Source organism: Triturus cristatus, chromosome 1_1, assembly GCF_964204655.1.
Source record: "Triturus cristatus chromosome 1_1, aTriCri1.1, whole genome shotgun sequence".
In the NCBI taxonomy this organism is placed as follows: Eukaryota; Metazoa; Chordata; class Amphibia; order Caudata; family Salamandridae; genus Triturus; species Triturus cristatus.
Window position 1 is genome coordinate 98,819,477 of NC_140579.1, and position 17,167 is coordinate 98,836,643.

Genomic DNA, 17,167 nt, shown 5'->3' on the forward strand with positions numbered 1-17,167 from the left:
GATTAGTCTGTTTGTTGAGGCTCCCCCTGGGACACTCGGTCATTGTTGTACGGACTTTAAGTGAGGTGTGATAAGATGAGGTGGTGGCAGTGATAGAGGTCCCGGGTCTTTCACCCACCAAGCGGACAACCCTCCCTTTTTCCCGTTGCTCTTATACCTTACTTCTTGTTTTTCTACCATACCTTCTCCCATTTCTACTTTTCTGTGGTGTGACTGATTACCTGACTACCAGTGTGAGAACCTCAGGGTATTAGGGAGTGGAACTGCTGATAGATCTCACCCCAGGGGGCGGTTCAGACTGTTTTCTGCCCCTAAGATATAATACCAGTTTAAACCCAATAGGGGGATTGTACACACACTGTAGTTCAATTGAGACTGTTTTTGGGTGGGTGGGAGTAGCATTATGTGTGGGAGGACACTAACCAAGTTGAAAGGTGTTTACTCGGGTGGTATAATGGGAGTCGCATATGGTTTGGGGATATTATCGTTGTTGAAGCCTCAGTTGTGTGTCTGAGGGTGGCGGGGTTTGGGAATGGTGTGGGGAGGAGGTGTCTGCGGAGGAGGCGAGCGAGGGGAGGTGGGATGTTACGAGATGGGTGCAATTTTCAATTTGCCACATGGAATGTGAGGGGTCTAAACTCCTTTGTGAAACATTATAGAACACACATCTATCTTAGGAGGATGGGAGTTCATATAGCTCTCCTCCGAGAGACACATATGTTGGAGACAGAAGCCCAGAAACTTCACAAAAAATGGAGGGGACAGCTTTACTCATCCACTTATTCATCCTATGCCAGAGAGGTAGCCATATGGGTGACTTGGGGCTCTTGTTTCAGCTGAGTGGCCGGGTTGCGGACGTGACAGGATGCTACATACTCATACACAACCTATTGAATGGCCGGAATATCTGCTTGCTTAAAGCAGTGACAAGAGTGACTTTTTCAAAGCCCTAGAAATGGAATTATATACTCCATCCGGAAATTCACGAGACAACTATTCGTACATTGGCCCTTTTCATTGTATTCCGCTACACATGGAATCACTTCCCTCGTCTCACCTGGGTGACCAGTTTTCATTCTAAACTGGTCTACTTTTATATGTCCAGCACGGTTACTGTCTCGAATTAACCTCCACTCCACCCTATATCCCTGACCCACCTGTCCGTGGTGATGGTTTTCCGCGTGGACAGGAACCGCTGGAGTCTCCCCCCGACAGGTGTTATGTGGTCGGGGGGAAGGGAGAGGGCGTCACTGTTTGTTCTTGGGTGAGGACCTGGTGTTGCCGTAACCGCGTCCTCTGCCCTTGGTGCTGGAGCCACGATATCCACCTCTGTTGTTTTTATCGTAGGTACTCTGTGTGCCCCCTTTAGTGTATTGCTGCTGTGACCCCTGGCCTCTAGCTGCTCCCCTGTTCCCGGGGCGACGAAAGGAGCCACTACGAAATGTCTGCGTTTGCAGAGCCCCCATTGACTTCGCAGTGTCAGTGTCCTTCTTTATTTTTTCTAAGGTGGTGTCAACTTCTGGGCCGAATAAGTAGTCGGGGTTGACTGGCTGATTCAGGATGTTGTTTTGAATCTCTGGTTTGAATCCGGAGATTCTCAACCAAGCGTGTCGGCGTAACATGACGCTGGTGTTTATCGCCCTTGCAGCTGTGTCGGCAGCATCTAGTGCGCACTTAATGGATGCGTTGGTAAGAAGTTGTCCCTCTTTGATGAGGAGCTCCGCTGCCTCTTTGTAGTCGTCTGGCAGATGCTGGAGTAGTGACTCTAGCGTGTCGTAGTGTGAACAATCATAGCGAGCCAGGAGGGCCTGTGTATTGGCAATGCGCCAGATGTTTGCTGCTTGAGCTGCAATTCACTTGCCTGAGGTTTCCAGCACTTTGGACTCTTTGTCCGGGGGAGGAGCATCACCTGTTGTTTGCGAGTGGGCTCGTTTGCGAGCGTTAGCAACCACCATGGAGTCCAGAGGTAACTGACCTCTAATGTACATAGGGTCCCCGGGCGCAGGTTTGTATTTTTTTTCAATCCTGGGGTTTAGCACCCGTGCCATGGTTGTTTCCTTGAAAATGTCCTTTGCAGGCTTGAGAACACCTTTCAACATGGACAAAGTTTTGACAGTTCGCTCGGAGGAGGCGAAAGTGTCCACTAAGAAGTCTTCCTCAATTGTGTCAGAGTGGAGTTGTACTCCATGACTGGCTGCAGCACGTTCTATGAGGGCATTGAAGGCGGCAGTGTCCTCTGTGGGAGATGTTTTTGCGCCATAAAGCTGCATGTCCTGGGTATCTGTTGCGGCACCCTGGTCTGTAGGGTCATCCCAAGCTTGATCTGGGTCCTGCTGCTCTTCAGGATCGATGTCCCTAGGGTAGGTGGTATCATCACCTATGTAATCCTCCATTGCGTCCGTGTCGGAGGGCGTAGGAGAAAAGGACTGGGGATCCTGATAGGAGGTGTGCAAGCGTTCGTATCGAACCGGTTCTGACTCTGCTGGCAGTTTCTGCTTCAGAAGGATTCTGTAGGAGTCCAAGGCCTGCTCTGGCGTGACCTTCCGTTTTCGGAGTATGAGTCTGCCAGTGTTGGCGTCGATGAATTGAGACTGTGAAGGCTCAGTAGGAGAGTGTCCAGTAGATGGGGACTTTGTCTGGCGGACACGTGTTCGGATCTCGAACATCTTCGGCGCCGTGGATGGCGGCAAACCAAAAGTGATGTTGGTTGGTGCCGAGGGTGCCTTTGGAGCCTTGTTCGGGTCGGGGCCCGACGTGGACCGGAGGGCTGCCTGTTCCCTGATGCGTTGCAACGACGCCGCGACTTGCCGCACCGAGAACGCCGAAGGTTCTTTGGTGCCGAGTGGTTCCGTAGAGGTAGGTGTCGACTGCTTCGGAGCCACAGGGTCATCGATCCGAGAAGAGGTATCAGCGGTCGTCGGAGCCGATGACTTGGCGCGTGTCGCTGTCTTCGAAGTGGACTCAGATGGAGCGGCCATTTTGACTTTGGTGGTCGGGGCCGACTGCTATGGTGCCAGGGGCCGAGACGCTTTTGTGGGACCGACGGCCTTCCTTTTCGGGTCGGTACCGATATCTGCTGCAGCAAGTTCGGCGCCGAAATCCCTCTTAGTGCATTCGGAGCCGAGGGTCTGTGCTGGCGTCGAAGGAGTGGAGGTCTTCGAGGGCGTCGAGCCGACCACTGCCAGTTTCACTTTTGGTTTCGGTGGAACTGGTGCGACGATTGGTTTCGGTTTCATTGAAGGGAAACCAGTCTTTTTCGGTAATAATGGCTCGTGCTGGATGTTCGAGGCCGGGCCCGAAGGCGGGGCCGAAGAACTTCTGGATTGATCTCGGGTAAGGCCCGGAGGCGATCCCTTGACCGGAGCCGTAGAATGACGCACTTTGACGGCCTCCGTATCGGCGGGTAGGCCTGGCTCTTCACTAGAGCTATCTTCTTCGGCCCCAAAGGCTTCATCGTAGTCTCCTACCTCGTCGACGGCTTCTTCCCTGTGAAAAAGCGCTTAATTGGCATCTTCCGATCGGGAATCGTGTTCGGAAGCGGGGCTGGAGTTTACTTCTTCCACGCTCTCAACATCTTCGTCCTCGGTGCTGAAGATGTTGGCCGGTGCCGGTGCCGATTGCTGCGCTTCTAATCTCGCTGCCCGTCGATTCCGGAGAGTCTTCTTGGATCGGAATCGGGCACAGGCCATACATTTCAATTCGTCGTGATCCGGCGAGAGACATTTGTTGCATACCGGGTGGACGTCGATGTGTGGGTATTTGGCGTGGCATACAGGACACCGTTTGAATGGGGTCCTTGATTCCATCGTCGATGTAAGGTCGATGTTCGGATTAAACGGATCCGAAAAACTGGAAGAAGTTTCTAAACTAAGCAATAAAGCAGTCGATACCGAGCGGGAACAGTACCGACGAAAACTAAAGGCCTTTTGGCCTTAAACTAAATTTTCCTAACTTGAGCTAAGATAAGCACATCCGAACCCAATGGCGGAAAAAAACAATCTAAGGATGGAGAGGATGCCCATGCGCACTGTGGTCCAGGGGAGAAGTCACCTATCTCGTGATACTTCGAAGACTCTTCCAGGACAACAACGTGCAAACATCCGGACCCAACACTAGGCGGCGATCTATGCACAGATATGAATTCAGCAGCCCACATGCCTCGAACTATAAGATATACTGGCATTCCCTGTGGCCCCCTTCCTTGTGTTCTCATCTTTTGGTCAACATCACCTATCATGGGTACCGCTTTTTATGGCTTTGGGTGGTGAGCTGACGCTACAATGCATTTTTACACAATATCCCCAGTGCGTTGTGACCGGCGTATATAATTTCATGCCACTATTTTCCTTCGCCTCATCACTGCTATATGAGGTTGACACATATGAATTTTACGTAAAAGATTTCATGAGAGATGATGTTCCATTCCAATGTATGTATATTTTCAGCAGCCTTGACAATGCCCAATGGACGAAACATGGGTCGGCTGCTTGTGCTCGTATAGACCAGATATTGGCCGTTCCTGCTGATATATAAACCGAACATTGTGGAAACTACAAATGGAATAAGATAACTTCACAAAAAAGGGCAAATAATTTGATGGACTTCACATTAGGACTACTTTCTTTATTAAATGGCCTTTCTATGTGTGCTCTAGTACTTATTATTTTTTTGTAATTGTTGACAAGGACATTGTCCTAAGCAGCTGAACACCTTAGGTGGCAGGGTGTCTGCAGTACCATGGTAGCACCTCTACCCCATATGAAGATATATGTGTATGATCCAACATCCCTGACAATAGTGCTGAAAATTGGATCTGCAATTATTGTGAGCATAGCCACCATTTGTGTCTGTACAGTTAGGAAATCTTGACTTCGTTTTTGCACAACTCTGATTTGAGTAAAACGTAAAGAGATCTTTCCAGAATGTGTTTGCGTTTTCTGTGTGTTCAGGTTACTTGTCTTAGGACTTCAGTTAAGCTTTAAAGATGCAAATATGTTTTGTGAGGACAGCAGCTCATTTTTGGTGCAATTATTTCAGGACTCACAGGAGTCTTTTGACAACTCGCAGGGATTTATGAAAATTTAAGGGTTTCCTGATGACACAGGGGAGTTTACTGAGAAATTAAGTTTTCAGGAGAGTCTGAGGACTTAAAGGTATTTTTCAGAATGTGAAGTGATTTTATGAGGGTTTGAAAGTTTCCTAACACTTTGTGTGAGCTCAGCAGTGACATTCACACTGCAGCAGTGAGACCTGCTCCTTACACACTGATAGGAGGATAATAAACCAGTCTTACCTGCTTAGGGTGCTTCTAACATCCTGAAAAATAGAGAAAGAAATACAGAGAAATCAGTTTCCACAGGAGATCTTAAAGTTATGGCAGTATTTTTAGGAGTGACACACTTCTATTTATGGTTAAAAAACAGTGACTGGGGTCACATGACAGCACATTCTGGGGTATCGCACGACTAAGCACAGAATGAGGGATTCTGAATGAGGTCACATGATATACCAGAAACTGATCTTCGGAATGGTATTGACATAGCACAGTGTAATTCTGAATGGGGTTATGAAAACACAGCACATTATGATATTCTGAATGGAGTCACCAGACACATTGTATGATGTTCGCTACAGGGTCACATGCATGGGCATCATTTAGGGATTGCCAGGGGTCGCAGCTGTGACTCCGGTCTTACCCTTGGCAATGCTTGTGCGACTTCTGGCTTCAGAGGTAGCAAAATGAATACCGAAAACACAGTGGAAGCTCGCCTTTATGGGAGTCGTGCTCTGCCTTTGTTTTCAACCAATTTTATATTAAACTAATAGTGAATAATAGATTATTATTCACTGTTAGTGTAGTAAAAAATGGGGCACGAGGATCTAGAATGAGAAATTCTGTAGCAGACGTCTTAAATAAAAAAAAATGCTTTTAAATGTATGTAGGGTACGTGCTTGGGGATCGGAGTGTGGTTGTCTGTGAGTGTGTTTGTACATGTGAGCATGAATGTTTGTCAGTAAAAGTGAGTGTCAGTGACAGGTAGTGTGTGAGAGCCACTAAAAGTTAGTGAGTGAGAATAAGTGAGAATGAGTGGCAGTGAGCAAGAGAGTCATAATGAGTGACAATAAGAGTGAGTGCACAAGTGAAAAAGTATGAGTGAGTAGGAGTTCGAGTGAGTGTGAATGAAGGAGAGAGAATGAGTGATACAGATTGTGTGAGAATGACAGTTAGAGCACGTGAGTATGAGTAAGTATGCTGGAGTCAGAGTAAGAATGAGTGAGAGTGAGGTAGACTGAGTGAAAATGAATGATTGAGTGTGATTGAGTAAATGTGAGTGAGAATATGATCTAATGCTTGCTAGTCTGCCATTGGCCCTTAAGTACTGAAGGTAATTTGTGGCTTATAGAGGGACCCATAGAAAACTTCTACTGCTGGAATACTGGAGGCAATTGTAGGCATGGACAAGCACCCGTGAAAACCACTGCTACTGGCGCACTGGAGGCAATTGTCGTCATGGGCAGGCACCTGTGAAAACTACTGCTACTGGCACACTGGAGGCAATTGTCGGCATGAGCAGCACCTGTGAAAACCACTGCTACTGGCACACTGGAGACAATTGTAGGCATGGGCAGGCACCTGTGAAAACTACTGCTACTGGCGCACTGGAGGCAATTGTCGGCATGGGCAGGCACCTGTGAAAACCACTGCTACTGGCGCACTGGAGGCAATTGTAGGCATGGGCAGGCACCTGTGAAAACTACTGCTACTGGCGCACTGGAGGCAATTGTCGGCATGGGCAGGCACCTGTGAAAAACACTGCTACTGGCACACTGGAGGCAATTGTCGGCATGTGCAGGCACCTGTGAATACTAATGCTACTGGCACACTGGAGGCAATTGTCGGCATGGGCAGGCACCTGTGAAAACCACTGCCACTGGCACACTGGAGCCAATTGTCAGCATGGGCAGGCACCTGTGAAAACCACTGCTACTGGCACACTTGAGGCAATTGTTAGCATGGACAGGCACCTGTGAAAACCACTGCTACTGGCACATGGCAGGCAATGTTTGGCATGGACAGGCACCAGTGAAAACCACTGCTACTGACACACTGGAGGCAATTGTTGGCATGGACAGGCACCTGTGAAAACCACTGCTACTGGCACACGGCAGGCAATGTTTGGCATGGACAGGCACCTGTGAAAACCACTGCTACTGGCACACTGGAGGCAATTGTCGGCATGGGCAGGCACCTGTGAAAACCACTACTACTGGCACACTGGAGTCAATTGTCGGCATGAGCAGGCACCTGTGAAAACCACTGCTACTGGCACACGGCAGGCAATTGTTGGCATAGGGGGTAACTGTGACAAAATACAGGCACTAGCTCATGGGAGATGCTTCTTAGCATAAGGGAGGAAAACCATGACATACCGGGGCAACAATCACAAAATTCTTGTCCTGATGTATTAGATGTAATTCCACCCAGCTTTGGTTTATCTATGGGGGCATTGCCACCCTGTATTTGCTGCCCGCCTGGACCTTAATATGCATTTATAAAGTTTATATTACAGGCCACGGTGCTTATATTACAGCCGTGAGCCGGCTTCACATTGCAAGCAGCAGACTTTCAATTTATGAGTGGGCGGGGGGCAGGGCATCATTATAGACGTCACTGGAAGAGTGTCTGGGTCTAAAGATGTGCAAGTGCGCATGTCAGGGTGAATGGGTGTCTTCCTACGACTAACCTGACATGCGGACATAAGGCTTCTCCTACCCGCACAACTTTAGTGAGCCAGGGATCACATCTGTAGCCTCCCTGGTCTCCTAAGGAGCGCTGACTTTGCCTGCTACAGCCAATCCCGACAGTGCTCTTATGCTGTGAAGCAGCTTCTTGATTGGCTCAAGAGGCGAAGAGCAGGCCTAGTCCTGGAGGCAGCAGGTTTGGCTTTACAGAAGGACATGGCCAATCACAGCATGGCTTTATTATGAAATCACGCAGTGATGCGTCATTTTCTATCCCGTGCTGCCTTTCCTTCAGTCGCTCTACTGTTACCGCCTCATCATCATGCCCAGCCCAGGGAGTAGCAAAGACGAGGGTGGGAAGCGCTGTGAGTAAGTAACGGATATGGTAATAAGGAATTTGCTACTTACCAGTATGCATCTGTTCTTGGCATGTAGAGCTGCAGATCTACACACTTGTGCATAGATCGCCATCTGGTGTTGGGCCCGGATGTTTGCAGTTGTTTTTCCTCTTGGAAAGTCTTTGGAAGTCACGAGGTCGGTGACTCCTCCTTTGGATAGTATTGCGTATGCGCTTCGGCTCCATCCTCAGATTGTTTTTTCGCCAGCAGGGAAAGATGGAGCGTAGTAATAACAGTGAAGAGGCCCATGTGTGTGGTATCTAAATAAGATAAACTAGAACAGATACAGGCAGCCGTGGAGGCGGGTGGGCGTGTGTAGATCTGCATCTCTACATGCCAAGAACAGATGCATACTGGTTAGTAGCATATTCCGTTCGAGGCATATGAGCTGCACATTACACACTTTTGCATAGATTATATAGCAGTACCCATCCTTAGCGGCGACCACCCGTATCTGTTGCAGTGGTTTGAAATAATGTTTTGAGTGCAGCCTGGCCCACACTAGCCTGTTGCTTAGTTTACACATCTACACAATAGTGTTTAGTGAAAGTGTGCGGTGTTGACCATGTAGCTGCTTTGCAGATATCATCTAATGGGATGTTTCCTAGAAAAGCCATTGAAGCCCCTATTTTACATGTAGAATGGGCTTAGGGGGAACGGATAGCGTTAGTTTTGCTTTGTGGTAGCAAATCTGAATGCATTTGACAATTCACCTAGCTATCCCCGGCTTGGAGATGGGGTTGCCCTTGTGTGGTGGAGAGAAAGAGACAAACAGTTGTTTGGTCTTACGGAAAGTTTGTGTTCTCTCGATGTAGTAGAGTAAGGCTCTAGTGTGTGGAGAGCTCTTTCTGCAACGGTCTGGTTGCGAGAAGAATACTGGTAGTTCTAAAGATTGGTTTAGGAGAAAGGGAGAAATGACTTTGGGGAGGAATTTCGGGTTGGTACGGAGAACAACCTTGTTATGGTGCATTTGTAGAAAAGGTTCTTGAATGGTAAGTGCTTGTATCTCACTGACCCTTCTGAGGGAAGTGATGGCAACAAGAAAGGCGGTTTTCCATGTTAAGAATTGAAGTTCACATTTGTGTAGTGGTTCGAAGGGGAGGTCCCATTAGTCTGGTGAGAACGATTTTTAGGTTCCACACAGGTGAGGGTGGCAGTCTGGGGGGAATTATTCTTTTAAGACCTTCCATGAAGGCTTTTAATGGCAGGTACTCTAAAGAGTGATAGATGTTGCCTGTTTTGTAGGTAAGCTGCTATGGCTGCGAGGTGCAGTCGAATGGACGTATAGGCTAGATTGCACCTTTGTAGGTGGATTAAGTAGCCTATGATGTGTTGAATGGACACGTCTAGGGGATTGATGGTGTTGTTGTGACAATAGACAAAACGTTTCCACTTCGCGGCGTAGCACGCTCTAGTGGTAGGTCGCCTAGCTTCTTTGATGACGTTCATACAGTTAGGGGGAAGATTTAGGTAGCCGAATTCTAGGATTTCAGGAGCCAGATCGCAAGGCTGAGCTGAGCTGGGTCCGGGTGTCTGATCTCTCCATGGTTCTGGGTTAAGAGGTGTGGAGAGAGGTGTAACTTTTGGTGCGGTACTACAGATAATTCCAGCAGTGTGGTGTACCACGGTTGTCTGGCCCAAGTTGGAGCTACTAGGATTAGTGTGAGGGAGTGTTGTTGTAGTTTGCGCACCACTAGTGGAATGAGTGGGAGAGGCGGAAAAACGTACACGAATCTGCCTGACCAGTTCATCCATATCGCATTTCCTTTGGACAATGGGTGTGGATATCTGGCGGCGAAGCTTGGGCATTCGGTGTTTTCGTGGGTGGCGAAGAGGTCTATCTGTGGATGCCCCCATATTTGAAAGTACGGGTGAAGAACTTGCAGGTGGAGTTCCCACTCGTGGATTTGTTGTGTTTGTCTGCTGAGCAGATCTGCCATAGTGTTTTGGACTCCTGGGACATGTTGGGCCAGGAGAAAGATTTTCTGGGGATGGCCGATCTCCATATGCTCTGTGCTAGTTGAGAGAGCTGTGGAGAGTGTGCCGCCTTGTTTTTGAATATAGTACATGGCTGTTGTCTGTGCGGATTAGGACTGCCTTGCCTGAAATCTGTGTTTGAAAAGATTTCAGGGCTAAGAAGATTGCTAGTAACTCCAGATGGTTGATATGGAGTAACTTCTGTTTTGGTGTCCATTTGCCCTGCATGGTGAGATGTAATAGATGAGCTCCCCAGCCGGAGTGCGATGCGTCTGTTAGTACTATCTGGGGAACCGGGTCCAGGAACGGTCAACCTTTGGAAAGGTTTGTGGTGGTCCACCACTGCAGAGAGCGATGGGTACGACCGTCTACCAACACCAGATCTGTTAATTGACCTTGGGCCTGGTTCCATTGGCACGCTTAGCACTCTTGGAGTCTTGCGTGAGGTACTATGAAGATGCAAGAGGCCATCATCCCTATTAGTTGCATAAACACTCGAGCTGGAAGTGAGTGCTGTGCCATGAATTTTGCGCGTAGAGCCGGAATGCTTGCAATCCTGGCAGGATTGGGGTAGGCTAGCGCTTTTGAGGTGTCTATGGTGGCACCGAGGTATTGTTTTATGTGGGATGGTTGGAGATGGGACTTTTCGTGGTTTACCGTGAAGCCTAGCTGGTGAAGTAGCTGGATAGTGGTTTGCGTGTGTTGTACACACTGATTGTATGAATTGGCTTTTATCAACCAGTCATCTAGGTATGAGAAGACATGAATGTGTTGTCTTCGCAGATGTGCTGCCACCACTGCTAGGCACTTGGTGATTACTCGTGGTGCTGTTGTGACTCCGAACGGGAGTACTTTGAATTGGTAGTGTTGGCCGTCCACTACAAATCTGAGGTACTTCCTGTGAGCGTTGTGCACTGGAATTTGGAAATAAGCGTCTTTTAGGTCTAAAGTGGTCAGGAAGTCGTTTTGGGAAAGCAGTGGAAGTACCTGCTGAAGCGTTACCATGTGAAAATGGTCTGAGTGTATGTATCTGTTTAGGGGCCGGAGGTCTAGGATGGGCCGTAGAGTCTCGTCCCTTTTTGGAATGAGAAAATATAGGGAATAGACCCCCATATTTTGTTGGTTGGTAGGAATGAGTTCTATTGCCCTTTTCTGTAGGAGGGAGATTACCTCCTGCTTCAGTAGTATTAGATGTTCTTGTGACGGTCGGTGACTCCTCCTTTGGATAGTATTGCGCATGGGCTTAGGCTTCATCCTCAGATAGTTTTTTTCCGCCAATGGGATCGGATGTAATCTTCGCGCTCCGGTTCCGAACAGCATCCAGTTCGACTATTGACGCGCAATCCTCACCCCAATTCGCGGTATTGTTTTCGATCGCCATCTCCCCACTCGACGCGGCTCTCATCGACAAGACCTTCGATTCCAGTCGTCGACGACGGCCTTCGGGCCTACCCAAGCTCCGGTCCTGGCTAATGGAAAGGACTTCCTTCAAGAAGTGCCCTCGATGTGGGTCCAAATTCACCCACACCGATCTCCACGAAGTATGTAATCTCTGCCTCTCCCCTGAACACAAGGATCGAGACTGTCCGGCGTGCAAGTCCTTCCGGTCCAAGAAAACTATTCGAGACCGAAGGGCCAGAAAAACCATGGCACACTCGTCGACGGCGATTCCGGACGACATCTTCAGGGAAGGCGTCGACGCTTCAGAACAAGGGACTCGTCAGCGCCTCCGAAGCCGACGATTCAGATGTGGAGGACATCACTCCGGCACAGAGGGTCGTGAGTACTAATCTACCCCCCTCCCCACACCCTCGCCGGCACCGAAAAAGGCTTCGGTCACGCATTCGCCTCTGGGCCTAAGCAAGACCAAAGACACTGCTTCCCACACCGCACCTTCGGGACCTGTAAAGAAGCCGATTAAGCCTTCCGGCGGCTCGGGCTCGAGCCAGCCCACCGTCGGTGCCGATAAACACTCTTCGGCACCGAAAGAGAAAATGGCCTCCACTTCGACACCGAGCCCCGCACCGAAACACTCGGTGTCGAAACCCAGCTCCTCGGTACCGACATCATCTTCGGGGCCGACAAAAGCACACAAGGCCACCGGCACCGACACTTCGAAGCCGAAATCCATCTCGGCGCCTACCAAACAATCAAACCTTTCCAAGCATAGTTCCAAACGAACCAGCACAGATAAAGCCAAAAAACCAACGGCCCGACGCCTTTGGCGCCGACGGACCAACCAACCTCACCAGAACTCTTTACACCGGATCCATTACAAAAAACACTAACCAAGGATCCTAAGACTGGACATTTGATGCTCTCCATCAAAAAGAGACAGCTGGAAAAACCTGCTCCGCCTCCACCTCCAAGGAGGAAGGACTCTGCTACCTCCCCTTTCAGAATACCTTCCCCACCTCCACCGCCCCCTCCACCTTCCCCTCCTCCACCTTCTCCACCCCCACCTCATCATTCCCCAACACCCTCTCCGGATGATGATGATCAGGGGGATCCATATGATGACATAGGAGACGTGCCCCAAGACGTACCTGCAGGGGACCCCACTCCCACAGGCTCCCCAGACCCATGGGATGATTATAATATCCCTGACATCCCTAACGTCCCACAGGATGATCTTTACCCTTCCAGACCTTCCCCACCAGAAGACTAATTGGGGTTCAACCATCTACTACAAAGGGCGGCACACTATCACGGGGTAGACCTCCATACCGACCTCGTGGAGGAGGATTTCCTCCCCGATACGTTTGACACCACACATAGGACCACCTCCATATTGCCTATGCTCAAAGGAGTTATAAAACATGCGCCGGAGGTCTTTAAAGACCCAGTCAGAGCCAGGGTAATTAACCCGCGCATCGAAAAGAAATATAAATCCGCCCCTACAGATCCCTCCTACATCAGAGGGCCAGCACCACTAGATTCTCTGGTAGTGTCCACAGCACGTAAAAGGGCCAACTCCCAGGCGTCAGGCGAAGCACCACCGCCTGACAAAGAGTCTAAACTCTTGGACGCATCAGGCAAGCGTACTGCACCCCAAGCTGCCAACATATGGCGTATCGCTAATACACAAGCGCTACTAGCCAGGTATAACAGGACACATTATGACGAATCAGAAGCCATAATGCAACATCTCCCTGATGAATACAAATCTAGGGCCAATGAGCTAATTCAGAAGGGCAAAACCATTACTAATACCTCCATACGTTGTGCCCTAGATGCAGCAGCAGACACAGCCTCCAGGGCCATCAATACTAGTGTCCTCCTCCGTCACCATGCCTGGCTAAGGATCTCAGGTTTTAAACCGGAGGTGCAAGCCTCCCTCCTCAACCATCCCTTGAACCAGGAACATCTGTTTGGCCCGAAAGTGGACGAGGCCCTAGAAAAGATGAAAAAGGACACAGACACGGCAAAATCTATGGGAGCCTTACAATCACACCCTCCCAGGCGCTCCTTTCACCGCTCTTCCTTTCGGAGCACATCCAGAGGCACTTCATATAAAGCCCCTACCCAGTCCACCTTTAAAAGGGGTTACCAGAGAGGCGGCTACAGGGGCAACAATAACAAAGGCAGAGGCAAAACAAACACCGTCCGCTGTGCCACCGCACCTACCCAATGACTTCCCTCCACTCACCCCAGACCATCCCACTCCGGTCGGGGGCGGACTCCAAAATGTCCTTCCTGTCTGGGCTACCATCACCTCAGACAAATGGGTAACACAAATAATTCGGTCAGGCTACTGCCTAGAACTAATATGTACCCCCCCCCAAACATTCCACCCAGACAACGCCCAAATGACTTCCAAAGACTTTCCAAGAGGAAAAACTGCAAAACATCCGGGCCCAACACCAGATGGCGATCTATGCACAAGTGTGTAATCTGCAGCTCATATTCCTCGAACACTATTTTACAGGATTAATGTTTCCTAAAATGTTTTACAAGACAGAAAATTAACCTGATAAACAGACATAAGAGATACCTGAGAAGATGTTTAGAATATGGTAAAAACATCAAGAAAACGGGCCATGAAATTACAGGGTGTAAAGAGCTAAACAAAAGAGGAGTGAAAAATAAAATAACAAGAGGCAGCCAGATGAGTGAGGTACAAAATTATACATTTTCTGATTGGTAAAATGTAGACTTCTTCATTTAAGTGAACCATGCAGCCTCGGAGACGATCTGAGAAGGCCAAGCGGCACTAAAACGGTAATACAGTACGAGTTCTGGATGGTAAAATTTCAGAATTTTAAACAAGCGTCCCATGTGCGTATGTTGGTTCATTACAGTAGGACTTCAGGATGATAAATGTTTAATATAAGCAAGCGTCCTGTGATCGTATGTTGGCTAATGGTTAATGAAATTACTATCTAGAATTATGGGGGAGAAAATCAACAAACATTTGAAGCAGGGGTCTGCAACAAGGTAGCTCGCTGACATCCTGTCCGTAGCTCGCAGCCTGACCCCTACGGTGCCTGTGGATGTGAAGCATTCTCTAGAAACAGAAGTGCATCAGCTGCTTTGCTAGTGCGGCGCCTGTGGATGTGAAGCTTTCTCTAGAAACAGAAGTGCATCAGCTGCTTTGCTAGTGCGGCGCCTGCGGATGTGAAGCTCTCTTGAAACAGAAGTGCATCAGCTGCTTTGCTAGTGCGGCGCCTGCGGATGTGAAGCTTTCTCTAGAAACAGAAGTGCATTAGCTGCTTTGCTAGTGCGGCACCTGTGGATGTGAAGCTTTCTCTAGAAACAAATGCATCAGCTGCTTTGCTAGTGCGGCGCCTGTGGATGTGAAACTTTCTCTGCAAACAGAAGTGCATAAGCTGCTTTGCTAGTGCGGCGCGTGTGGATGTGAAGCTCTCTCTAGAAACAGAAGTGCATTAGATGCTTTGCTAGTACGGCACCTGTGGATGTGAAGCTTTCTCTAGAAACAGAAGTGCATCAGCTGCTTTGCTAGTGCAGTACCTGTGGATGTGAAGCTATCTCCAGAAACAGAAGTGCATCAGCTGCTTTGCTAGTGTGGCGCCTGTGGATGTGAAGCTTTCTCTGGAAACAGAAGTGCATCAGCTGCTTTGCTAGTGCGGCGCCTGTGGATGTGAAGCTTTCTCTGGAAACAGAAGTGCATCAGCTGCATTGATAGTGCGGCACCTGTGGATGTGAAGCTATCTCTAGAAACAGAAGTGCATCAGCTGCTTTGCTAGTACGGCACCTTTGGATGTAAAGCTTTCTCTGGAAACAGAAGTGCATCAGCTGCTTTGCTAGTACGGCACCTGTGGATGTGAAGCTTTCTCTGGAAACAGATGTGCATCAGCTGCCTTGCTAGTGCGGCGCCTGTGGATGTGAAGCTTTCTCTAGAAACAGAGGTGCATCGGCTGCTTTGCTAGTGCGGCACCTGTGAATGTGAAGCTTTCTCTAGAAGCAGAAGTGCATCGGCTGCTTTGCTAGTGCGGCGCCTGTGGATGTGAAGCTTTCTCTAGAAACAGAAGTGCATCAGCTGCTTTGCTAGTGCGGCACCTGTGGATGTAAAGCTTTCTGTAGAAACAGAAGTGCATCAGCTGCTTCAGAAGCTGGCTGAGCCCCCGCTCCACCAAACCATTCTCTGGAAATGGTATAGCTTGACACGCATGCAGCCCCTCGCGAGTTGCTCTTCGTTGAATTCAGGTAACTAAAAGTTAGTATGTAAACATTAATACACTTAAAAAAAGCCCTATTGTCTGCATGTTTGTGCTGGTGAGTTTCCATCAGTGCAGTGTGCCCTTCTCTTCCGAGTCAAGTGACATGATGGGGTGGTTCCTTTTTAGCACCCTGCAGCATGACCTTCTGGGTGTTTTCCAAAATGAATAACCAACAACAGCACCCGTTAGCTTTTATATTAGATGGCACTTGCACAACCATGGAATCCACTCCAGCTCCCACATCTTAAACAATAGTGGCAGGTTCACAATTCCGGTGTGTGATATAAATAGGGGACGGTATGTGGCCTAACAGCTAGAGCCGTCAACCTCGAAGCTGGGGAACCGGGTTTGAGTCTCGGCAGAGATGCTCAACATCCTGTGAATCTGGGCAAATCAGTTAATCTCTCAATGCTAATAAAATGAATGTGTCCGTCTGTAACACAACTGGAGCTCATGTAAAACGCTCTGATACCTTTGGGTCGAGTTTGCGCTATATAAAACTAAAAGAAAAATTATACTGTTATCTCAGGAAAGGTCACTTAAATACTTGTTCTTTTGGCAGTGCAGGCTGACTGGTGGGAAGCGGGTGGTGCATGTTCACAGCTCTGTGTCCGGAGATAACTGGAAACGTGAGCATAAAGTGTTGTTTCGGGTGTTCCTATACCATCCCTTTCGCAAGATCCCATATCAGAAAACCCCTGCGCCAGCTGCGGCATGTATGTTGTTGAATTATTAGCAGCACTCTAGATTCTCAGTAGAGTATGCAGGTCACTAGACTGGCATTTTTTAATTTTTCGAGGCCTGATCATGTAAATTAAAGCTGCGTTTTACAGGGATTTTTTATTTTTAAATACATAAAGTAATTTTAGTCATTCCTGGCCACAAACCGGAGCCAGGAACATTATTTTTAATTTCTTTTCATTGAATATGAATGACTGAGAGGGTGTGGAGTAAGGGCCAGAGCTGCCAAATTCGAAGCTGGGGATCCAGGTTCAAGTCTCGGCGTAGGCTTGACATCCTCTGGTTCTGGGTAAGGAATATGCTACTTACCAGTATGCATCTGTTCTTGGCATGTAGAGCTGCAGATCTATACACTGTGCATAGATCGTCATCTGGTGTTGGGCCCGGATGTTTGCAGTTTGTTTTTCTTCTTGGACAATCTTTGGAAGTCACGAGTTCGGTGACTCCTCCTTCGGTTCGTAGTGCGCATGGGCTTCGGCTCCATCCTCAGATTGTTTTTCGCCAGCAGGGAAAAGATGGAGCGTAGTGATAATAGTAAAGAAACCCATGTGTGTTGTATCTAAATAAGATAGACTGGAACGGATACAGGAAGCCGGGGAGGCGGGTGGGCGTGTATAGATCTGCAGC

At 48.7% G+C, this 17,167-nt stretch overlaps 1 protein-coding gene across 1 annotated transcript in view; it reads right to left on the bottom strand.

Annotated features, from left to right (window-relative positions):
- The window catches only part of LOC146869616 (E3 ubiquitin-protein ligase TRIM39-like), a 273,031-nt gene that overhangs the window by 114,108 nt on the left and 141,756 nt on the right, over positions 1–17,167 (bottom strand). The window contains exon 4 of the mRNA XM_085608690.1: positions 5,294–5,316. Coding sequence (XP_085464816.1) covers positions 5,294–5,316 — 23 coding nt within the window. The remainder of the gene's footprint in view (positions 1–5,293; positions 5,317–17,167) is intronic.